Below are 18,535 nucleotides of genomic sequence, written 5' to 3'. Positions count from 1 at the left end.
AAGCTCATAAGTTTCAGGGAATTGTGAGCTGTCCTTCTAACTCATCTGGCCTTCCTTCCACATATTGAGGGGGAAAATCTGCTACTGTTAACAGACAATATAGCAACTATGTTTTATGTGAGAAGACGGGGGTGCAATTTACTCGATTGTGCCAGGAGGTGATTCTCCTTTGGGAGTTCTGCATAGCCAGCTCCATTCATGTGAGAGCTACTATCTTCCAAGAGTACAGAATATACTGGCAGATCAGTTGAGCAGGTCTTTCAGTGATCACCACGAGTGGTCACTTCATCCAGATGTGGCCAGATCCCTTTTCCATCTCTGGGGAGTTCCCAAGTGGACCTGTCTGAAACAAGTGCCAACAGAAAGCGCCATCAGTTCTGTTTCTTGGGAGTCACAGCCAAAGTTTGTCGATGAACGCATTCCTGCTGCCCTGGAAGAACACCCTACTGTATGCATTCCTTCTGATTCCATTATTGCCCAGAGTCTTGTCTAAGACCAAAAAAGACCATGCTCACCTCATGTTTATAGCATCAGCAAGGCCTCAGCAACACTGGTTCTTGACCCTACTAGCTTTGTCAGTCAGATATCAACTGTCTCTCCCACTGGATCTAGATGTGGTTTCCCAGGACATAGGCATTTCCTCCACCCCAATCTGCAGGTCTTCCTCTTCACAGCATGGATGCTTCATGGCTAACACCACTGGAAGAGGCTTGCTCAAAGGCCATGCAAAAAGTACTTCTAAATAATAGGAGGACTTGTGGCACCTTAGAGACTAACAAATTTATTTGAGCATAAGCTTTCGTGAGCTACAGCTCACTTCATTGGATCCATTCAGTGGAAAATACAGTGGGGAGATTTATATACACAGAGAACATGAAACAATGGGTGTTACCATACACACTGTAACGAGAGTGATCAGGTAAGGTGAGCTATTACCAGCAGGGGGAAAAAACCTTTTGTAATGATAATCAAGGTGGGCCATTTCCAGCAGTTGACAAGAACGTCTGAGGAACAGCGGGAGGAGGAATAAACATGGGGAAATAGTTTTACTTCTTGTAATGACCCATCCACTCCCAGTCTTTATTCAAGCCTAAGTTAATTGTATCCAGTTTGCAAATTAATTCCAATTCAGCAGTCTCTCGTTGGAGTCTGTTTTTGAAGTTTTTTTGTTGAAGAATTGCCACTTTTAGGTCTGTAATCGAGTCACCAAAGAGATTGAAATGTTCTCTGACTGTTTCACATTTGGGGACAATGTATACCTTCAAATCAGCGCCACTGCTATGGGTACCCGAATGGCCCCACAGTATGCCAACATTTTTATGGCTGACTTCGAACAACGCTTCCTCAGCTCTCGTCCCCTTATGCCCCTACTCTACTTGCACTACATTGATGACATCTTCATCATCTGGACCCATGGAAAAGAAGCCCTTGAGGAATTCCACCATGATTTCAACAATTTCCATCCCACCATCAACCTCAGCCTGGACCAGTCCACACAAGAGATCCACTTCCTGGACACTACGGTGCTAATAAGTGATGGTCACATAAATACCACCCTATACCGGAAACCTACTGACCGCTATTCCTACCTACATGCCTTCAGCTTTCATCCAGACCACACCACACGATCCATTGTCTACAGCCAAGCTCTACAATACAACCGCATTTGCTCCAACCCCTCAGACAGAGACAAACACCTACAAGATCTCTATCAAGCATTCTTACAACTACAATACCCACCTGTTGAAGTGAAGAAACAGATTGACAAAGCCAGAAAAGTACCCAGAAGTTACCTACTACAGGACAGGCCCAACAAAGAAAATAACAGAACGCCACTAGCCATCACCTTCAGCCCCCAACTAAAATCTCTCCAATGCATCATCAACGATCTACAACCTATCCTGAAGACGACCCATCACTCTCAGAGATCTTGGGAGACAGGCCAGTCCTTGCTTGCAGACAGCCCCGCAACCTGAAGCAAATGCTCACCAGCAACCACACACCACACAACAGAACCACTAACCCAGGAACCTATCCTTGCAACAAAGCCCGTTGCCAACTGTGTCCACATATCTATTCAGGGGACACCATCATAGGGCCTAATCACATCAGCCACACTATCAGAGGCTCGTTCACCTGCACATCCACCAATGTGATATATGCCATCATGTGCCAGCAATGCCCCTCTGCCATGTACATTGGCCAAACTGGACAGTCTCTACGTAAAAGAATAAATGGACACAAATCAGGCGTCAAGAATTATAACATTCAAAAACCAGTTGGAGAACACTTCAATCTCTTTGGTCACTCGATTACAGACCTAAAAGTGGTAATTCTTCAACAAAAAAACTTCAAAAACAGACTCCAACGAGAGACTGCTGAATTGGAATTAATTTGCAAACTGGATACAATTAACTTAGGCTTGAATAAAGACTGGGAGTGCATGGGTCATTACACAAAGTAAAACTATTTCCCCATGTTTATTCCTCCCCCCGCTGTTCCTCAGACGTTCTTGTCAACTGCTGGAAATGGCCCACCTTGATTATCACTACAAAAGGATTTTTCCCCCCTGCTCTCCTGCTGGTAATAGCTCACCTTACCTGATCACTCTCGTTACAGTGTGTATGGTAACACCCATTGTTTCACGTTCTCTGTGTATATAAATCTCCCCACTGTATTTTCCACTGAATGCATCCGATGAAATGAGCTGTAGCTCACGAAAGCTTATGCTCAAATAAATTTGTTAGTCTCTAAGGTGCCACAAGTCCTCCTCTTCTTTTTGCGGATACAGACTAACACGGCTGCTATTCTAAATAATAGAAAGTCTTCAGCTAGGAGTATTTACCTGGCTAAATGGAAGCATTCTTCTTTGAGTTCTGGCACATGTCCATATCACTGTAGGTGTATGCTTGCCTCGTGCACAGTTATCGGAGAACTTTTTCCCTCAGCGGTACCTGTCAGGGCAACACAAGCTCTCTCTGTCACCTCACACCACTGCGTGCAAGTATAAGAGGATGGATTCATCCTGATCCCCCTCACTTTCTTCTTACTACCAGTGACAGTTGTCAGAGTGATCTTAGACTAGTTATCAGAAGTGCTTCCCTCACTCCTTTGTATATATGCCCTCTTATTTTCAGTGATTAGTTAGTTAAGTTTGAGTATAATTAATTGGTTAGTCTCTAAGGTGCCACAAGTACTCCTTTTCTTTTTGCGAATACAGACTAACACGGCTGCTACTCTGAAACCTTAGTTAAGTTAGTTTTAGCTAGTATTGCCTGATAGTTTTAGTCTTAGATCTTTGGGACTAAATTTGTGGAGAGCAAAATTCCATTTTCCTGAAGATTTTGAGAATTTGAAATTTGGGTTTATTCCAGTTAGAAACCAATGAGTATTTTGAAATTCCCAGAAAAGAAAATTGAAAAAAAAAGTCAGGTCAACTGAAATGTTTTATTTTGATGTATTGTATTGTATTATACTCCAGACCCAGACTGTTGTATGGCTCAGAGGAGTCCTTTCAGAGGAACACCATTGAGTCAGAGTGTGATAGGATTTGGGGATTGCTTTTAGGTGGCACCAAAATACCTGTACATTGTGTCACACATCTCTGCACAGTGAAGGACAGTAGGTCAGTGTCTTTCACTCGTGAAGTTTGGGGAGAAGAAGTTTGCCTTCAGGTGCTGCTTCCCCACACAAAGGTGTCCTCAGAAAGCCTACTGCTGCAGTGCAAGATACCATCATGTAAATCAAGGTTCAGAAGCATTCATAGCATGTAGCCAGCACAGAGGGTCATGCTTTATCACCACTTTATTAACAAGTACTAACAGAGGTAGTAGTGGAGACCATCTGATAGCCAGATATTCAGTTTCTGTATTGAATTATGTAGTTTTAAGGGATTGGCACTCCTGATTTAGGTATTTTGTGCTCAAGACCCTTTTCAGTGAAGGCAGTGAGTTCTCTGGTCATTCATCACCACCTCTGAAAGGGAATTCCAAAGTCTTAAGCCAGTTTCCAAGAAAGCTGTATGTCCCACCTCTCGTGAATTTGATCTTCAATGTTGAAAATTTCATAATTCCATTTTAAGTGTAACTGAAGGTCATGACCTTTGGGCCTCAGATGTTCTTTTAAGTAGCTTGGTCCAAAGCTAATTCTGCTTTCTTGAAATTAACCCAGTGTTCTATAGGAAACCAGTGGTTCCCAGTAGCCAGTATTGCTTAGAAAGCAGGCTGCTGTGTTTACCTTTTTAAAATCAGTGCATTCATTCCCAAGTACAGTAGCACAGCCTGCAAATCACAAAGGTGTGGATCTGTGTGGCCATGTTCATTATCCATCAGTAAGGGACAGGGTCTTTTTGCCAGCTGCAGACAGAAAAAGCTGTTTTTGGCAACCAGAGCCACTTGAATGTCCACAAACCCCTAGGATTCCAAAAGAATTCCTAGGCTATGTCATCATCATCATCATGTTCCTATTACGCCTCTGGAGTTTAGGGCAGTGACGAAGCTCCTCCACTCCTGTCTGTTTCTGGCAAGTCTTTCAGTGGTTCCCCCAGCTGTGCCACAGGTTTTTCAGGTCAGCTTCCACAGCTCTTCGCCATGTTGTTTTCTGGCAGACTCGTTTTCGCTTGCCTTCAGGTGTCCATCTTATTATTGCTGCTCTGGTGATGGAATCAGTTTCCATCCGAAGCACATGACTGACCCATCTCCAACGCCTCCTGGCAATGTTGGTGCTCAGATCCTCTTGGCTGAATTGTGTCAATAGATCTTGGTTTGAGATTGTTCTGGGCAAAAAGATATTGAGGATTTTTCTGAGGCAGGTTGTATGGAATGAAGACAGTTTGGACATGTCATACTCTCTCATTCCCCAGCATTCTGCACTATAAAGTAGTGTTGAAAGTATGCAGCTCTGATAAATCTTAAGTTTGGTTTTGGTGTCATATTTTGATGATTTCCAGACTGTATTTAAGCTCCTGAAGGTATTCCTGGCTTTATTGATTTTGTTCCAGTTGTCCTGGCTTGTTGTGAGATGCAGACATGCTGCCATGATATGGAATTTGATCATTAGAAATAGCTACTTCTGGAAATGGTAGGGTGACCAGACGTCCCGATAAAATTGGGACTGTCCCGATATTGAGCAGTTTGTCTCATGTCCCAACCGAAGTATGGTCGGATGCCATTTGTCCCGATATTTTGTTTCGGGCGCATCTTTTTTTTTTTTTTTTTCCCTTAGGCAGTGGTGACAGGCAGGGGGAGTGCTTTTTCAATTGTTACACTCACCTGGCACGTCCGGGTCTTCGGCAGCACTTCAGTGGCGGGCATTTCAGTCGCTGACCGGCTTTGGTGGCATTTCAGCTGCGGGTACTTCTTTCTTCGCCGGCAAGATTTATTTCCCACCGCCAAACGTGCCGGGTGAGTGTAACAATAGAAAAGGCGCTCCCCCTGCGGCGGTCCTGATATTTTGTATTTAGCATCTGCTCACCCTAGGAAATGACAGCGAGAACCATACAGTGGCTTGTCTGCTTGGTTCAAAGGTGGTGGGTACATCCAGACAAACTTCTTATGAGTCCTGGGCAAGAGTCTGTGGTCATGGTACATTTTGGTACCAATGGTGTAGGAGAGAAGTACTAGAAGTTAAATTTAGTTTACTAAGGAAAAGATTAAGCCAGGGCCAGGGCCAGGGCACCTGTGCAACTTCTCTGTAATACTTTCAATTCCATGCATTTCATATTACTATGTTGCAAAAGTTGATATTCACCATATTTGACACATGCTAAACAGTTTCATAATTTCTGCAGGGGGTGGGGGAGGGGAACAGCTTGTCCATGCAAAACCAATAAAAATCTTCTAATACATTTTTGTTTGGTAGCTTTGATCAATAAACACCACATTAAGGTGTTGAAATTAACTTAAACAGTAAAAACTGTAGTCGTAGTCATGTTGCAGTTTTCAGGTACTGTGCAAAAAAATGATACTTTCTCATTTTGGGCATCATTGAGTCACCTCTCCTACAGGCTTATGGCACTGCTTGACAACTCCACATCATACCTCATCTAAACATACATAAAATAAACATTCAAATGATATATGATGTGTGTATGTGTGTGTGTAGGATGGGTAGAGTAAACTCCAAAAATATGACCCTTTTTAGAGAATTTCCGCACATCTATTTGAACAATAAATCAGCAACTGTCACTAGGCCTGGTTACTGTATGAAGTTTTTGGGAAGCTTTCCAGGATTTCCCCATTTCCCCTCTGCAGCGTTTCAAGGACTCTGCTTTGCATGCCCTAGCCTTCTAGTTAGGCAGTCGGGATGTGTCTCCTGAAGACTGTTAACACCACTTCTGCGTTTATCAGAGGGGTCAGTGAAGAGAAACACAAGGATCTCTCTCCCTCAATCAAGGTGATGAGTACACTGCTTCTGCCAAATTCTCTCTCTGAACTGACATTCCCTGCTTGGGCTAGCTCCAGCTGAATATAATTCATTACAATTGACCAATAGATTTTAGGGTACCGGTCGCACCTGCAGTTCTCTAAATCCTTCTCTAATCTGTTACTTACTGAGGTCCTAATCTATCTCAGAAGTCAGCAGAAGTCTTTCCAATGATTTTAATCAGAGTCGGATTGGGCCCTAACTGAGATAGTGGTCAGGAGGTACTCTGGCAAAGGTATATTATTCAGTGCAAAGCAAAACTGATGGTAGCTGTCACATATTTTTCTATTCATGCAGTAAGCAAAATGCCAGATTTACTGGTGTTGGGTTTTTGTTTGTTATATAAGCAAGTGTTTCTGTGGTTTTATATCCCTCTTCTGAGTTCCAGAAAAACTGGACTATGTTCTAGAGGTCTGCTTGGACCTAATTTTAAAGCCCAACCTGGACCTGAACCTGGCCTGAGAGCTTCAAATGGTTTTCAGAACCCACTTGGCCTAAACCCAACAATTCACACCAAACCTGCGTCAGTACCACTGCCTCATCTTTGGGTTTGGTCTGGTGGGGGCTTCCTGCTTGTCCCCCATCTGCAACCCATCTCCAGCCACTTTCTGCTTTTGGGGGCAGCACAGTGGTGGCTGTGTACCCTGCTCCTGCTGGACGACACCACCTCACTCTGCTGCGTATGCTGCCGAGGGGAAAGCACTGACTTTTCGGCACACTCCACAGCACATGCAGCACAATGAAGTGGCGGTGGCTGGCAGGAGTAGGGCATGTAGCCATTGCCATGCCAACTCCATGGGCTGGAGGAAGTGATTGGAGATGACCCAACCCAAGCCCGAGAGGGTTGGCTGTTTTCAGACCTGACTTGACCTCAACCTCAGCAGTGTCCCATAGGCTTCAGGTCAGTTTGCAAGGCTCTACCTTGTTCCTCCTCCTATGGCATGAAACAGTAGTTTGGTCCATTTAAGCTTCAGTTACATCAAGTCATTCATAGTTAGAGGCAGAATTTTCTTTCTCCCCTCTTTCACTTGGCAGGGGAAATTCCTATGAAACTGAACAAGAAACCATGAAAGCCCAAGGTCAATGATGTTGTCTGTCTCAGCCCTGGTCTACACTACGAGTTTAGTTCAAATTTAGCAGCGTTCATTCAATTTAACCCTGCACCCGTCCACACAACGAAGTCATTTTTGTCGACTTAAGGGGCTGTTAAAATCGATTTCTGTACTCCTCCCCGACGAGGGGATTAGCACTGAAATCAACATCGCCAGGTCAAATTTGGGGTAGTGTGGACGCAATTCGATAGTATTGGCCTCCGGGAGCTACCCCAGAGTGCTCCATTATGACTGCTCTGGACAGCACTCTCAACTCAGATGTAGTAGCCAGGTAGACAGGAAAAGCCCCGTGGACTTCTGAATTTCATTTCCTGTTTGGCCAGCATGGCACAGGTGACCTTTTAGAGCTCATCAGCAGAGGTGACCATGGAGTCCCAGAATCACAAAAGACTTATAGAATATCAGGGTTGGAAGGGACCTCAGGAGGTCATCTAGTCCAACCCCCTAATCAAAGCAGGACCAATCCCCAGTTTTTGCCCCAGATCCCTAAATGGCCCCCTCAAGGGTTGAGCTCACAACCCTGGGTTTAGGAGGCCAATGCTCAAACCACTGAGCTATCCCTCCCCAACATGGACCAAATGGGAGGTACTGGATCTGACTGCTGTATGGGGAGATGAATCCATGCTATCAGAACTCCATTCCAAAAGGCAAAATGCCAAAATATTTGAAAAAATCTCCAAGGGCATGAAGGACAGAGGCTATAACAGGGACCCACAGCAGTGCCACATGAAAATTAAGGAGCTCAGGCAAGCCTACCAAAGAGACAAATGGCTGCTCCGGGTCAGAGCCCCAGACATGCTGCTTCTATGATGAATTGCATGCAATTCTAGGGGGTGCCCCTACCACTACCACACCCCTGTAAATGGACTTCTGCAAGGGGGAGTCTCACGCAACAGGGATGAGGATTTAGGGGACGAGAAAGATGATGATGAGGAGCAGGATGAAACCGTTCTCCCCGACAGCCAGGAACTGTTTATCACCCTGGATCCAATACCCTCCCAACCCTCCCAAGGCGGGCTCCCGGACCTTGAAGGCGGACAAGGCACCTCTGGTGAGTGTACCTTTTTAAATATATTACATGGTTTAAAAGCAAGTGTGTTTAATGATTCATTTGCCCTGAAGACTTGGGATGCATTTGTGGCCAGTACAGCTACTGGAAAAGTCTGTTAATGTGTCTGGGGATGGAGCGGAAATCCTCCAGGAACTTCTCAATGAAGCTCTCCTGGAGGTACTCCTAAAGCCTTTGCAAAAGGTTTCTGGGGAGGGCAGCCTTATTCAGTCCTTCATGGTAGGACACTTTACCACGCCAGGCCAGTAGCACGTAGTCTGGAATCATTGCATAACAAAGCATGACAGCGTATGGTCCAGGTGTTTGCTGGCATTCAAGCAACATCCGTTCTTTATCTCTCTGTGTTAGCCTCAGGAGAGTGATATCATTCGTGGTCACCTGGTTGAAATAGGGGGATTTTATTAAGGGGTTGTTCAGACGTGGCCGTTCCTGCTGGGCTGTTTGCCTGTGGCTGAAAAGAAATCATCCCCACTGTTAGCCATGCGGTGGGGGGAGGAGTGAAGCGATCATCCCAGAGAATTGGGTGTGGCAGGGGGTGGGGGTTAGTTGGGTTTGTGCTGCACGTTAACTTGAAAACCACAGCCCCTCCTTTTAAATGGCCAACCCAATGGGTGCATGGTATGGGAAATGAGGGCACTGCTGTTTGAAGCAATTCCCACATGTTATGAAGGTTAAAGAAGCCAAAAGACTGTGGCTTACCATGGCTGCCTGCAAGCCGAATTCTGTTGCCCAGCCCTGCATGTGTGAGCTCTGACACCAAACTGGCAGGCCCTCAATAGAAGAGGCAAAATGCAACTTTGTACCGAAAGCACATGTACTATGTAATGTTAACAGCTTGGTTCACCGTGAAAGAGTCTACCCATTGTTCTCTAAAATGTGTCTTTTTAAATACTACTCTCTCTTTTTTTCTCCTGCAGCTGCAAATGTTTCAACACTCTCCCTATCATTTCCGTCCAAGAGGCTAGCGCAGATAAGAAGGTGAAAAAAAGGCACTCGCGAGGAAATGTTCTCCGAGCTCATGCAGTCCTCCCGCACTGAAAGAGCTCAGCAAAATGCGTGGAGGCAAGCAATGTCAGAGTCCAGGAAAGCACAAAATGAATGCGAGGACAGGAGGGATGCACGAGAGGAGAGGTGGCGGGAGCAAGTGGAGAGGTGGCGGCAGTGTGTTGAGAGGAAGTAGGATGCAATGCTGAGGCTACTGGAGGATCAAACTGATATGCTCCGGGATATGGTTGAGCTGCAGGAAAGGCAGCAGGAGCACAGACCGCCGCTGCAGCCCCTGTGTAACCACCCGCCCTCTTCCCCAAGTTCCATAGCCTCCTCACCCAGACGCCCAAGAACGTGGGGAAGGGGGCCCTCTGGGCACCCAACCACTCCACCCCAGAGGACTGCCCAAGGAACAGAAGGCTGGCATTCAATAAGTTTTGAAGTGCAGTGTGGCCTTGTCCTTCCCTCCTCCACCACCCCACCCGGTGCTTCCCTCCTCCCGCACCTCTCCCAGGCTACCTTGGCAGTTATCCCCCTATTTGTGTGACGAATTAATAAAGAATGCATGAATTTAAAACAACAATAACTTTATTGCTTCTGCAAGCGGTGATAGAAGTGGGGAGGTTGGTTGGCTTACAGGGAAGTAGAGTGAACCAAAGGGGCAGGTTTTCATCAAGGAGAAACAAACAGAACTGTCACACCGTAGCCTGGCCAGTCATGAAACTGGTTTTCAAAGCTTCTCTGATGCACAGAGCACCCTGCTGTGCTCTTCTAATCGCCCTGGTGTCTGGCTGTGTGTAACCAGCGGCCAGGCGATTTGCCTCAACCTCCCACCCCGCCAAAAACATCTCCCCGTTACTCTCACAGATATTGTGGAGCACAGCAATAACAATGGGAATATTGGTTTCGCTGAGGTCTAACCGAGTCAGTAAACTGCGCCAGGGTGCTTTTAAACATCCAAATGCAAACTCTATCACCATTCTGCTCTTGCTCAGCGTATCGTTGAACAGCTGCTGACTACTGTCCAGGATGCCTCTGTATGGCTTCATGAGCCATGGCATTAAGGGGTAGGCTGCGTCCCCAAGGATAGCTATAGGCATTTCAACATCCCCAACGGTTATCTTCTGGTCTGGAAAGTAAGTCTCTTGCTGCAGCTGTTGAGACAGACCAGAGTTCCTGAAGATGCGAGCGTCATGTACCTTTCCCGGTCATCCCACGTTGATGTCGGTGAAATGTCCCTTGTGATCCACCAGTGCTTACAGCATCATTGAAAAGTACCCCTTTCAGTTTATGTACTCACTGCCTTGGTGCTCTGGTGCCAAGATAGGGATATGGGTTCCATCTATGGCCCCACCACAGTTAGGGAATCCCATTGCAGCAAAGCCATCCACTATGACCTGCACGTTTCCCGGAGTCACTACCCTTGGTAGCAGCAGCTCAGTGATTGCGTTGGCTACTTGGATCACAGCAGCCCCTACAGTAGATTTGCCCACTCCAAATTGATTCCCGACTGACCAGTAGTTGTCTGGCATTGCAAGCTTCCAAAGGGCTATCGCCACTCACTTGTGAACTGTGAGGGCTGCTCTCATCTTGGTATTCTGGTGCTTCAGGGCAGGGGAAAGCAAGTCACAAAGTTCCATGAAAGTGCCCTTATGCATGCGAAAGTTTCGCAGCCATTAGGAGTCATCCCAGACCTGCAACACTATGCAGTCCCACCAGTCTATGCTTGTTTCCTGGGCCCAGAATCAGCGTTCCACGGCATGAACCTGCCCCATTACCACCATGATGTCCACATTGCCGGGGCCCGTACTTTGAGAGAAATCTGTGTCCATGTCCTCATCACTCTCCTCACCACGCTGCCGTTGCCAACTCGCCTGCTTTTGCAGGTTCTGGTTCTGGTTCTGCATATACAGCTGGATAATGTGCACGGTGTTTAGAACGGTCATAACTGCCGCGGTGATCTGAGCAGGCTCCATGCTTGCCGTGATATGGCGTCTGCAGGAGAGCAGAGTTGCAGTGGAAGTGGTGGCTGGCGACGGATGCCACGAGAATAGATATTTATAGAGAATGACGAGAGGACCTGCAAGGTGGCTTCATGAGGGCAGGAGAGCAGAGTTGCAGTGGAAACGGGAGCCCATGACCGCCAACATGGAGAAATTCGCTATTGAGATAAGAGCAGGAGAGCAGAGTTGCAGCGGAAGCGGTGGTTGGATGACCAGTTTTGCAGACCTACTGCACCGTCTGCTGCCAGCAGCACCAGGACACAACAGCAGCAGTGTCGGTGAGCTGAGCGGGCTGCACGCTAGCCGTGGTATGGCAAGACAAGAGCAGGAGAGCAGAGTTGCAGCGGAAGCGGTGGATGACAACCTATAGAGGACCTGCGAGGTGGATTCATGGCACCAGGAGAGCAGAGTTGCAGCGGAAGCGGTGGTTCGATGACGACGGTTAGCAGTCCTACTGCACCGTCTGCTGAAAGCAGTATGGCACCCGCACGGAAAAAAGGCACGAAATGATTGTCTGCCGTTGCTTTCGCGGAGGGAGGGGCGACTGACGACATGTACCCAAAACCACCCGCGACAATGTTTTTGCCCCATCAGGCATTGGGAGCTTAACCCAGAATTCCAATGGGCGACGGAGACTGCAGGGACTGTGGGGTAGCTACCCACAGTGCACCGCTCCGAAAGTCGACGCTAGCCGTGGCACTGTGGACGCACCCCTCCGACTTAATGCGCTTAGTGGGGGACACACACAATCAACTGTATAAAATCGCTTCCTAAAAAATCGACTGCTATAAATTGGACCTAATTCCGTAGTGTAGACACACCCTCAGACAAGACACAATTCGCCAAGATGCAGCATTCACCTTCGTTGCCTGAAACTAAGCAAGTAAAATAGACACCATATGTACCCAAGCGTAATTGCTCCAAGGGGGGGGAAAAATAGAAACATGTCAGAACATTTGAGTAGCACCTAATTCAGCCCAAGGTTATACATAAATCTGATGCTTGCTTAGAAACAAAAGTAGGAAAATATTATGGCTGGATTTCTCTTCAGTGCTCCCTGCACAGGGTAACTTTATTAGAGCGAAAACAGAAGTGAAAAGAAACATGTAACAACTTTTTATTGTGTTTTGTGCCTTCTTCTTCTTTTTTTTGCTCTAAATACAGTGGTTATGAGACTCCAAGGAAAACAGCCCAGATGTTAGTGAGTTGTATGAAATTTAGTGGCAACAGGCTGTAAAAAACATAGTAATAAAACAGCCTGTCAGTGTCACACATCTGGACAATGCAGCTGTATGTTCCTGCCGCTGTCATCACCTGAGGAAAACTCAATAGCCTTATTTCACCGCAATTAGGCTACATAGTACCAGCCCAATCAACATTAAACAAAGAGAGGGTGTCTTTGCACCAGTATAGCCCCGCTCAAATTGCCAACAAGCAGTTTGTATCTTTCAGTGAGGGTTAGTCGCTCAGACACTAGCCATTTTGTAAACAGTAGCCCAGGCTATCCCAGTTGGTTTGGTATCTATTCAATGCTATTTAATTTATAACTCTCTAAGTTGCTGTTAATATCACTCCACTATTTAAAACCTAACAATGGATGTTTTTACAACATGAACTGGAAATCTGTATACTCCTAAAATGAAATGTAGAATGTTGCCCCCCTCTTAGCTTGTGTGTAGTGTGACATTGAGCAGCACTCCAGCCGATTAGCAAGAAGGACCTGAGAGCCAAGGAGTGGGGATAGGCAGTCACTGGTCTTGGGTCATTTTTTGAAAGTAGACTTGGGATGGCCATATCATTGTGAGCCACGTACTTTAAAATGTGAAATATCAGTCCACCTGTCAGCACACACAGTGTATGCCAAATTTTATATTGAAACTGTATTAATAATAACTCTTTCTTCACCACTCTGCAGGTGATAGAGGCAGCCAAAGCCATTCTCGATAGTGGAGAGCAGCTTCCTGTAACACTGATTGGAAAACTACTGAAATTTCAGCTGCTTTGCATCAAACAGAAGGACCTGCAGAGAAGAGCAGCTGAAAAGAAGGTATTCTTGTGTGCTGTAGGGAAGTCGTTCCACCCAACTTTATGAAGGCAATTCCATTTCCTCCAGATCACATAGTCAAGTGTTGCCCAAGAAAATTCAACTTCTGTCCCTCCTACTATTAGAAAATATTATCCAATGCATTTATAACTGAGGAGAAGCTAGAAACAAACAAAATAGAATATTCTTTTTTATTAAGTCTTTAAAATAGCTAACCCCTTAAATATTCATTCCTGAGTACTGAGATGCAGAAGGTGGGACAGGAGAAAGAAAAACAGAAAGGGAGCAAAGTTAATACAAAAGTCCTTGTAAGAGGAATGAGAAGGAAAAAAATGCTTAGTAATTATAAAGAAGATAGGAATTATAGGTGAAGACATCGGAAGAAACAAATGGGATACAAACGCAGGACAGCTAGGTGCTGCAGTGTATGTAAAAGGTTAAAGAATAAGCAAATGAGACTACAGAATGTAAGGAAATATTAAACTGGGAAAAAAATAGTAGCAAAGGACTCTGAAGACATCTAGAGCTCTTTGGTCAAAACCTGACAAGTTCAGTGTCTACTGTGTTCAGGACTTAATTCTAGGAAATGACCCAGATGCAATAAATAAGGCAGTGTTTTGTGAACATTCTAGAACTGACAATTATATAATCTGACTCTGTGTGTTCATTGGGTTAGGAACCCAAAGCAGTAGCACAAAAAGATGGGGTTTACAAAAGTCTGAAGTGGAAAAAATTTGAAATGAGATATAGAAAACTGGTTGGAATCCACGAAGCCACTAGATAGCTTGGAGACATGTCTGAATGGTTTAAAAGGAGCACATCTAAGGGTGCTTAGCACCAGACTGAGAAGGAAGAGAGCAAAAGAAGGCAGAATCTCTGATTTCTAATCTGAACTAGAAGACAATATCTACAGCCAGAAAGGCTGCTTCTTCTGCGGTATCCAGCAAAACAACTGAGTATGGTAAATCATACCAATTACACAGAGTGCTGAGAGCTTTTCTTGCTGCTTGCACTCCCTTTAACATGACACAATGAGAGGGCGAAAAAAGAAAAGAAAAATCGACTGTACCTTTTAAAAAATTCATTTAGTCTAATCTGGGGCCACAAACACTAAATTGCTTAGTTCTAATCATATGATTTTAACTGCAATTTTTTTACCTTATATTACAGATACATACTGTCCACCTTAGCTCTATTTTAATATAGTTTTTGTCTGGGAATTATCTAATGATTCATTAGTGTCCTGTGTGAAATGAATTTAGTGCTCTCAGTCCCAGTTCATAGTGGATAGATGTTCACATCAAAGAAAAGACAGAGTTGGCACCAATTGATTCCATAGTTGGCAGTTTCAGTAGAGAAGCTAAGGACTGAACCAGCCTTATAGTCTGAACTTTTTCATCAGCCACAGTTCCTTCCTGGTCCACAGGGAAGCTTGCCCTGCTGCTGCAAGTACTGTACCTGGTCTGAAGCTTAAAGCATCAGAGGTCATTAGTTTCCAGTGTTGTATCAATCCACCTTTCACCAGCACCAATTTCATTCATTTTTAAAAATCACAGTTATTTTCTCATATATACCCTATTCTTTTAGCTTGAGATCTTGGCACTGCTATTTAATAGGAATATAATAAACTGAAGAGTGTGAGGAGGGAAAAAGGGTGGAGCTCAAGACAGCTGCACCAAAACAAAATCCTGAAGGGTCAGAGGGAAAAATATTCAAACAAATATATTCAAACAGTAAGGTTTTACTACAGTCAACTATTTGTTCTGTACATGCTTAGACTAATACGTGAGATTAGTTTGTTAATTTTACCAGGCAGCAGAAGAGCGAGAGAAGGAGAAAGAAAAAGACAAAGGGAAAGCTAAACCTCCTGGCAAGAAGGAAAAGCCGCCCAGTGCCAAGTCTGCAGGAAAAGGAGGGAAGGGAAAGAAAGCAGAAGCAGTACAAACAGCAACTGCTATTAAAAAGGACACCACACTAAAGCGACGGGGAGAAGAGGAGGAAGATGACAAATATTTGGGTATGTACGGCATGCAGATACACTGCTGATCAACTCACCCAAAGAGCATTTAAAAGTCTTGAAACCTACCTGCTGATTCAAGACTGATGTATTCCCTTTAGAAAGATTGAAACTCATTATTAATCAAGAAAGAAAATAGTTACATTTATCGCCATATCCATGAGGCAATCTTCTCCTTGTGTTATAAAATATCAAAAGCTGTACAAGTTAATAATGTGCTAACCAGTTCTGAGAAAAATCATATTACTAAACCATAGTGGACATGGCTAAAAACATCCACTAAAGGAAGCCAAAAATGTTGAGGAATTTACAAAGCTCTGCACCTCTAGACTGGTGGCATACTTAGCATGGAGCCAGGGTTTGTAACTACAGAGCAAGTTTAATCTCCCATCTTCCAACTCCAGCAGACCAGCTGTTATGTGTCTCACGGTCTCACAGAGCTCTTCACAGCGAGGCTTAAAGCATATAGGGTATGTCTACACTGCAATGTAAGCCCAGTCTCAGACTCAGGCTTGAGTCAGAATCTCCCTTCTGTACATACATTAATCTCTCGGGCTCAGATCCAGGGTCCTAGGACCCCGTGAGGGTGGACACCTCAAGCCCCAGTCAAGCTGGGACACAAAGTTAAAGCCCTATTGCTTTGCAGTATAGACACAGCCGGTCCGTATTTGGGTCCTGGGAATCTGCCAAATTTCTTTGTCCTTTCCCTCCCAAGAATCACCAATTGACTCGAAGGCCTGGTCTACACTATCGGGGGAGATCAATCTAAGTTATGCAACTTCAGCTACGTGAATAATGTAGTTGAAGTTGACATACTTAGACCTACTCACAGTGGTGTCTTCACTGCGGTGATTCGACTGCTGCCGCTCCCCCATCGACTCTGCCTGCCTCTGCCTCTCGTGGTACAGGAGTCGACAGGAGTGCGCTCGGGGGTTGATTTATCACGTCTAGACTAGATGCGATAAATCGACCCCTACTGGATCGATCGCTGACCGCTGATCCAGTGGGTAGTATAGACATACCCCCAGAAAACAGAAGCAACTCTCCTTGTTCTAGTACAGCGGTTTGATCAATCAGCATTTAACCCTTCCATTTTATTCTGACCTCTGAGCTGAAAATACACCTTCAGAGAACCTAACACTCTTAATTTGCAATGCACGCTGACCAAAAGTCCTTTGCAAAGAGTCCTGCTTCACGGTCTGGGGAGCACAGCCAGACTTTGGTTAATCTGTGGTGCGAGACCAGCTAAGCAGTGGATTCTAGTAAGAGTACCAGGAATGACCATGCATACCGGTAAATAGCAAAGAACCTGGCAGCACTGGAAATTTATTGGACTGGTGACCAGTGCAGGAAGCAAATTAAGCAGTTCAAGACCAAGTACTGGAAAACCAGGAATCAGAACTGCACCTCAGGCAGTTCACCGACATAATACCTGTTTATGACATTGACCGGGTGCTGGGTACTGCACTAAGTATGGAGCCAAGAGCGGTGCAGTATGATCTGGTCAGCTGGGATCGTGACCTGGTGGACTCAGAATCCAGTAAGGGAGCTGAGGGGAACCAGCAGCAGGCTTTGAATTGAGGCCAGTGGAAGAGTTTCCATAATTAACTTATGGTTGAAGTTCTGGACTGGGCCAACAAGCAGGTGAAATACCAACATACCTTCATGGACCATGTAGCAGGCTGACTGGAGGGCTGGACAGCCTAGAGGTTAGAGTGTGTAGCTCCCGGCCCCCTGCTTGGTTGCGGGGCCTCAGCCTTTGAGGCCAGGGGTGGGAGGTAGGGGGACACAGGCCCTCCCTCTCCACCAGGTCCTAGCCCAGGGCCCTGTGTTTGTCAATCCCTGAACAGGGGCACCCCTCCCAACAAGGACCTTAAATTTGCTGTCCTGGGCTACTTCCTACCAGTCTGTTCGGTTTGGGACATGGCCTCTCTAATCCTCTTAGAGAAGTGTCCTGATTCCTGTAGGATCTTTCTTGTGGGTCTTGAATGTCGCCTCATTACGGTCCCAGGCTCCTTTGAATAGACCAACAAAAGTTGGGGAGGCTGAGCCCCACAATGTCCCACTCAACATTTCTGATGCACCAAAGGTACCTGACAGAGCTATGGTGGAGCAGGCGAAGGAGGACACAAACATGGCAGACTCAGACTGGCTGATGCTGCTCATGACACTTGATATAACTGCTGATTTCCCCTACGTAGACCAGTACTTCTGGAGCAGGGCCACAAGCACAGATTGGTTGGACCACATCACCTTGCAGATCTGGACTGACTAGCAGAGGGTCCAGAACTTTCACATGAAGAAAGCAACATTTCTAGAGCTCTGGTACTGAATGCTGAACTTGTAGCAAAGGTGGCCACTCATCTCTGATCTGTAGCACCTAGCTTGGCACTTGTTAACATGTATAGATTGTTGTCTGTCCACATGTGAAATTGAACACCACACAAATAGTCTCTCAATTTCTCTGCGGCAGTCCATAGTAAGGCAAAGAATTCCAACTTGTGTATGTGGTAGTGAATTTCACTGTCAGAAAGGCCTTGGCTGGCAAAGGCCACAGATCTCCAGTGGCCTTTAACTTGTTGTTTATAGCACTCCCTCCCTCACCTTCCTAACTAATTTCTGTATGGTGAATGAAAGGCTGGCTTCGGTCAGCAAAGACTAGGGCTAGGGCATGAGTTAGGTAGTTAATTATTTCCTGAAGGGATTTTTCATATCTTTTGCTGCACATCAGTTTCCAAAAGGTCATAGTGTGTTTGTTCAGGAGGTCTTGGGTACTTTACCTTAACTTTTACCTTAGATATCCTTTTGCTGGACTGATATCCTTTAGTGAGATTATTTGGTAGCTTTGCAGTGATAGCGTATTTTTTCACAATCTGCAGT

At 45.5% G+C, this 18,535-nt stretch overlaps 1 protein-coding gene across 5 annotated transcripts in view; it reads left to right on the top strand.

Annotated features, from left to right (window-relative positions):
• Nucleotides 1-18,535, top strand: part of SPAG17 (sperm associated antigen 17) — a 290,246-nt gene that overhangs the window by 73,304 nt on the left and 198,407 nt on the right. For all 5 annotated transcript variants that reach the window (XM_043538771.1, XM_043538773.1, XM_043538772.1 and 2 more), the window contains exons 4-5: nucleotides 13,510-13,641; nucleotides 15,451-15,655. In XM_043538771.1, coding sequence (XP_043394706.1) covers nucleotides 13,510-13,641; nucleotides 15,451-15,655 — 337 coding nt within the window. The remainder of the gene's footprint in view (nucleotides 1-13,509; nucleotides 13,642-15,450; nucleotides 15,656-18,535) is intronic.

The sequence above is a fragment of the Chelonia mydas genome, chromosome 1 (genome assembly GCF_015237465.2).
Source record: "Chelonia mydas isolate rCheMyd1 chromosome 1, rCheMyd1.pri.v2, whole genome shotgun sequence".
NCBI classification, from domain to species: Eukaryota; Metazoa; Chordata; order Testudines; family Cheloniidae; genus Chelonia; species Chelonia mydas.
This window is presented reverse-complemented; position numbering and strand designations above follow the sequence as displayed.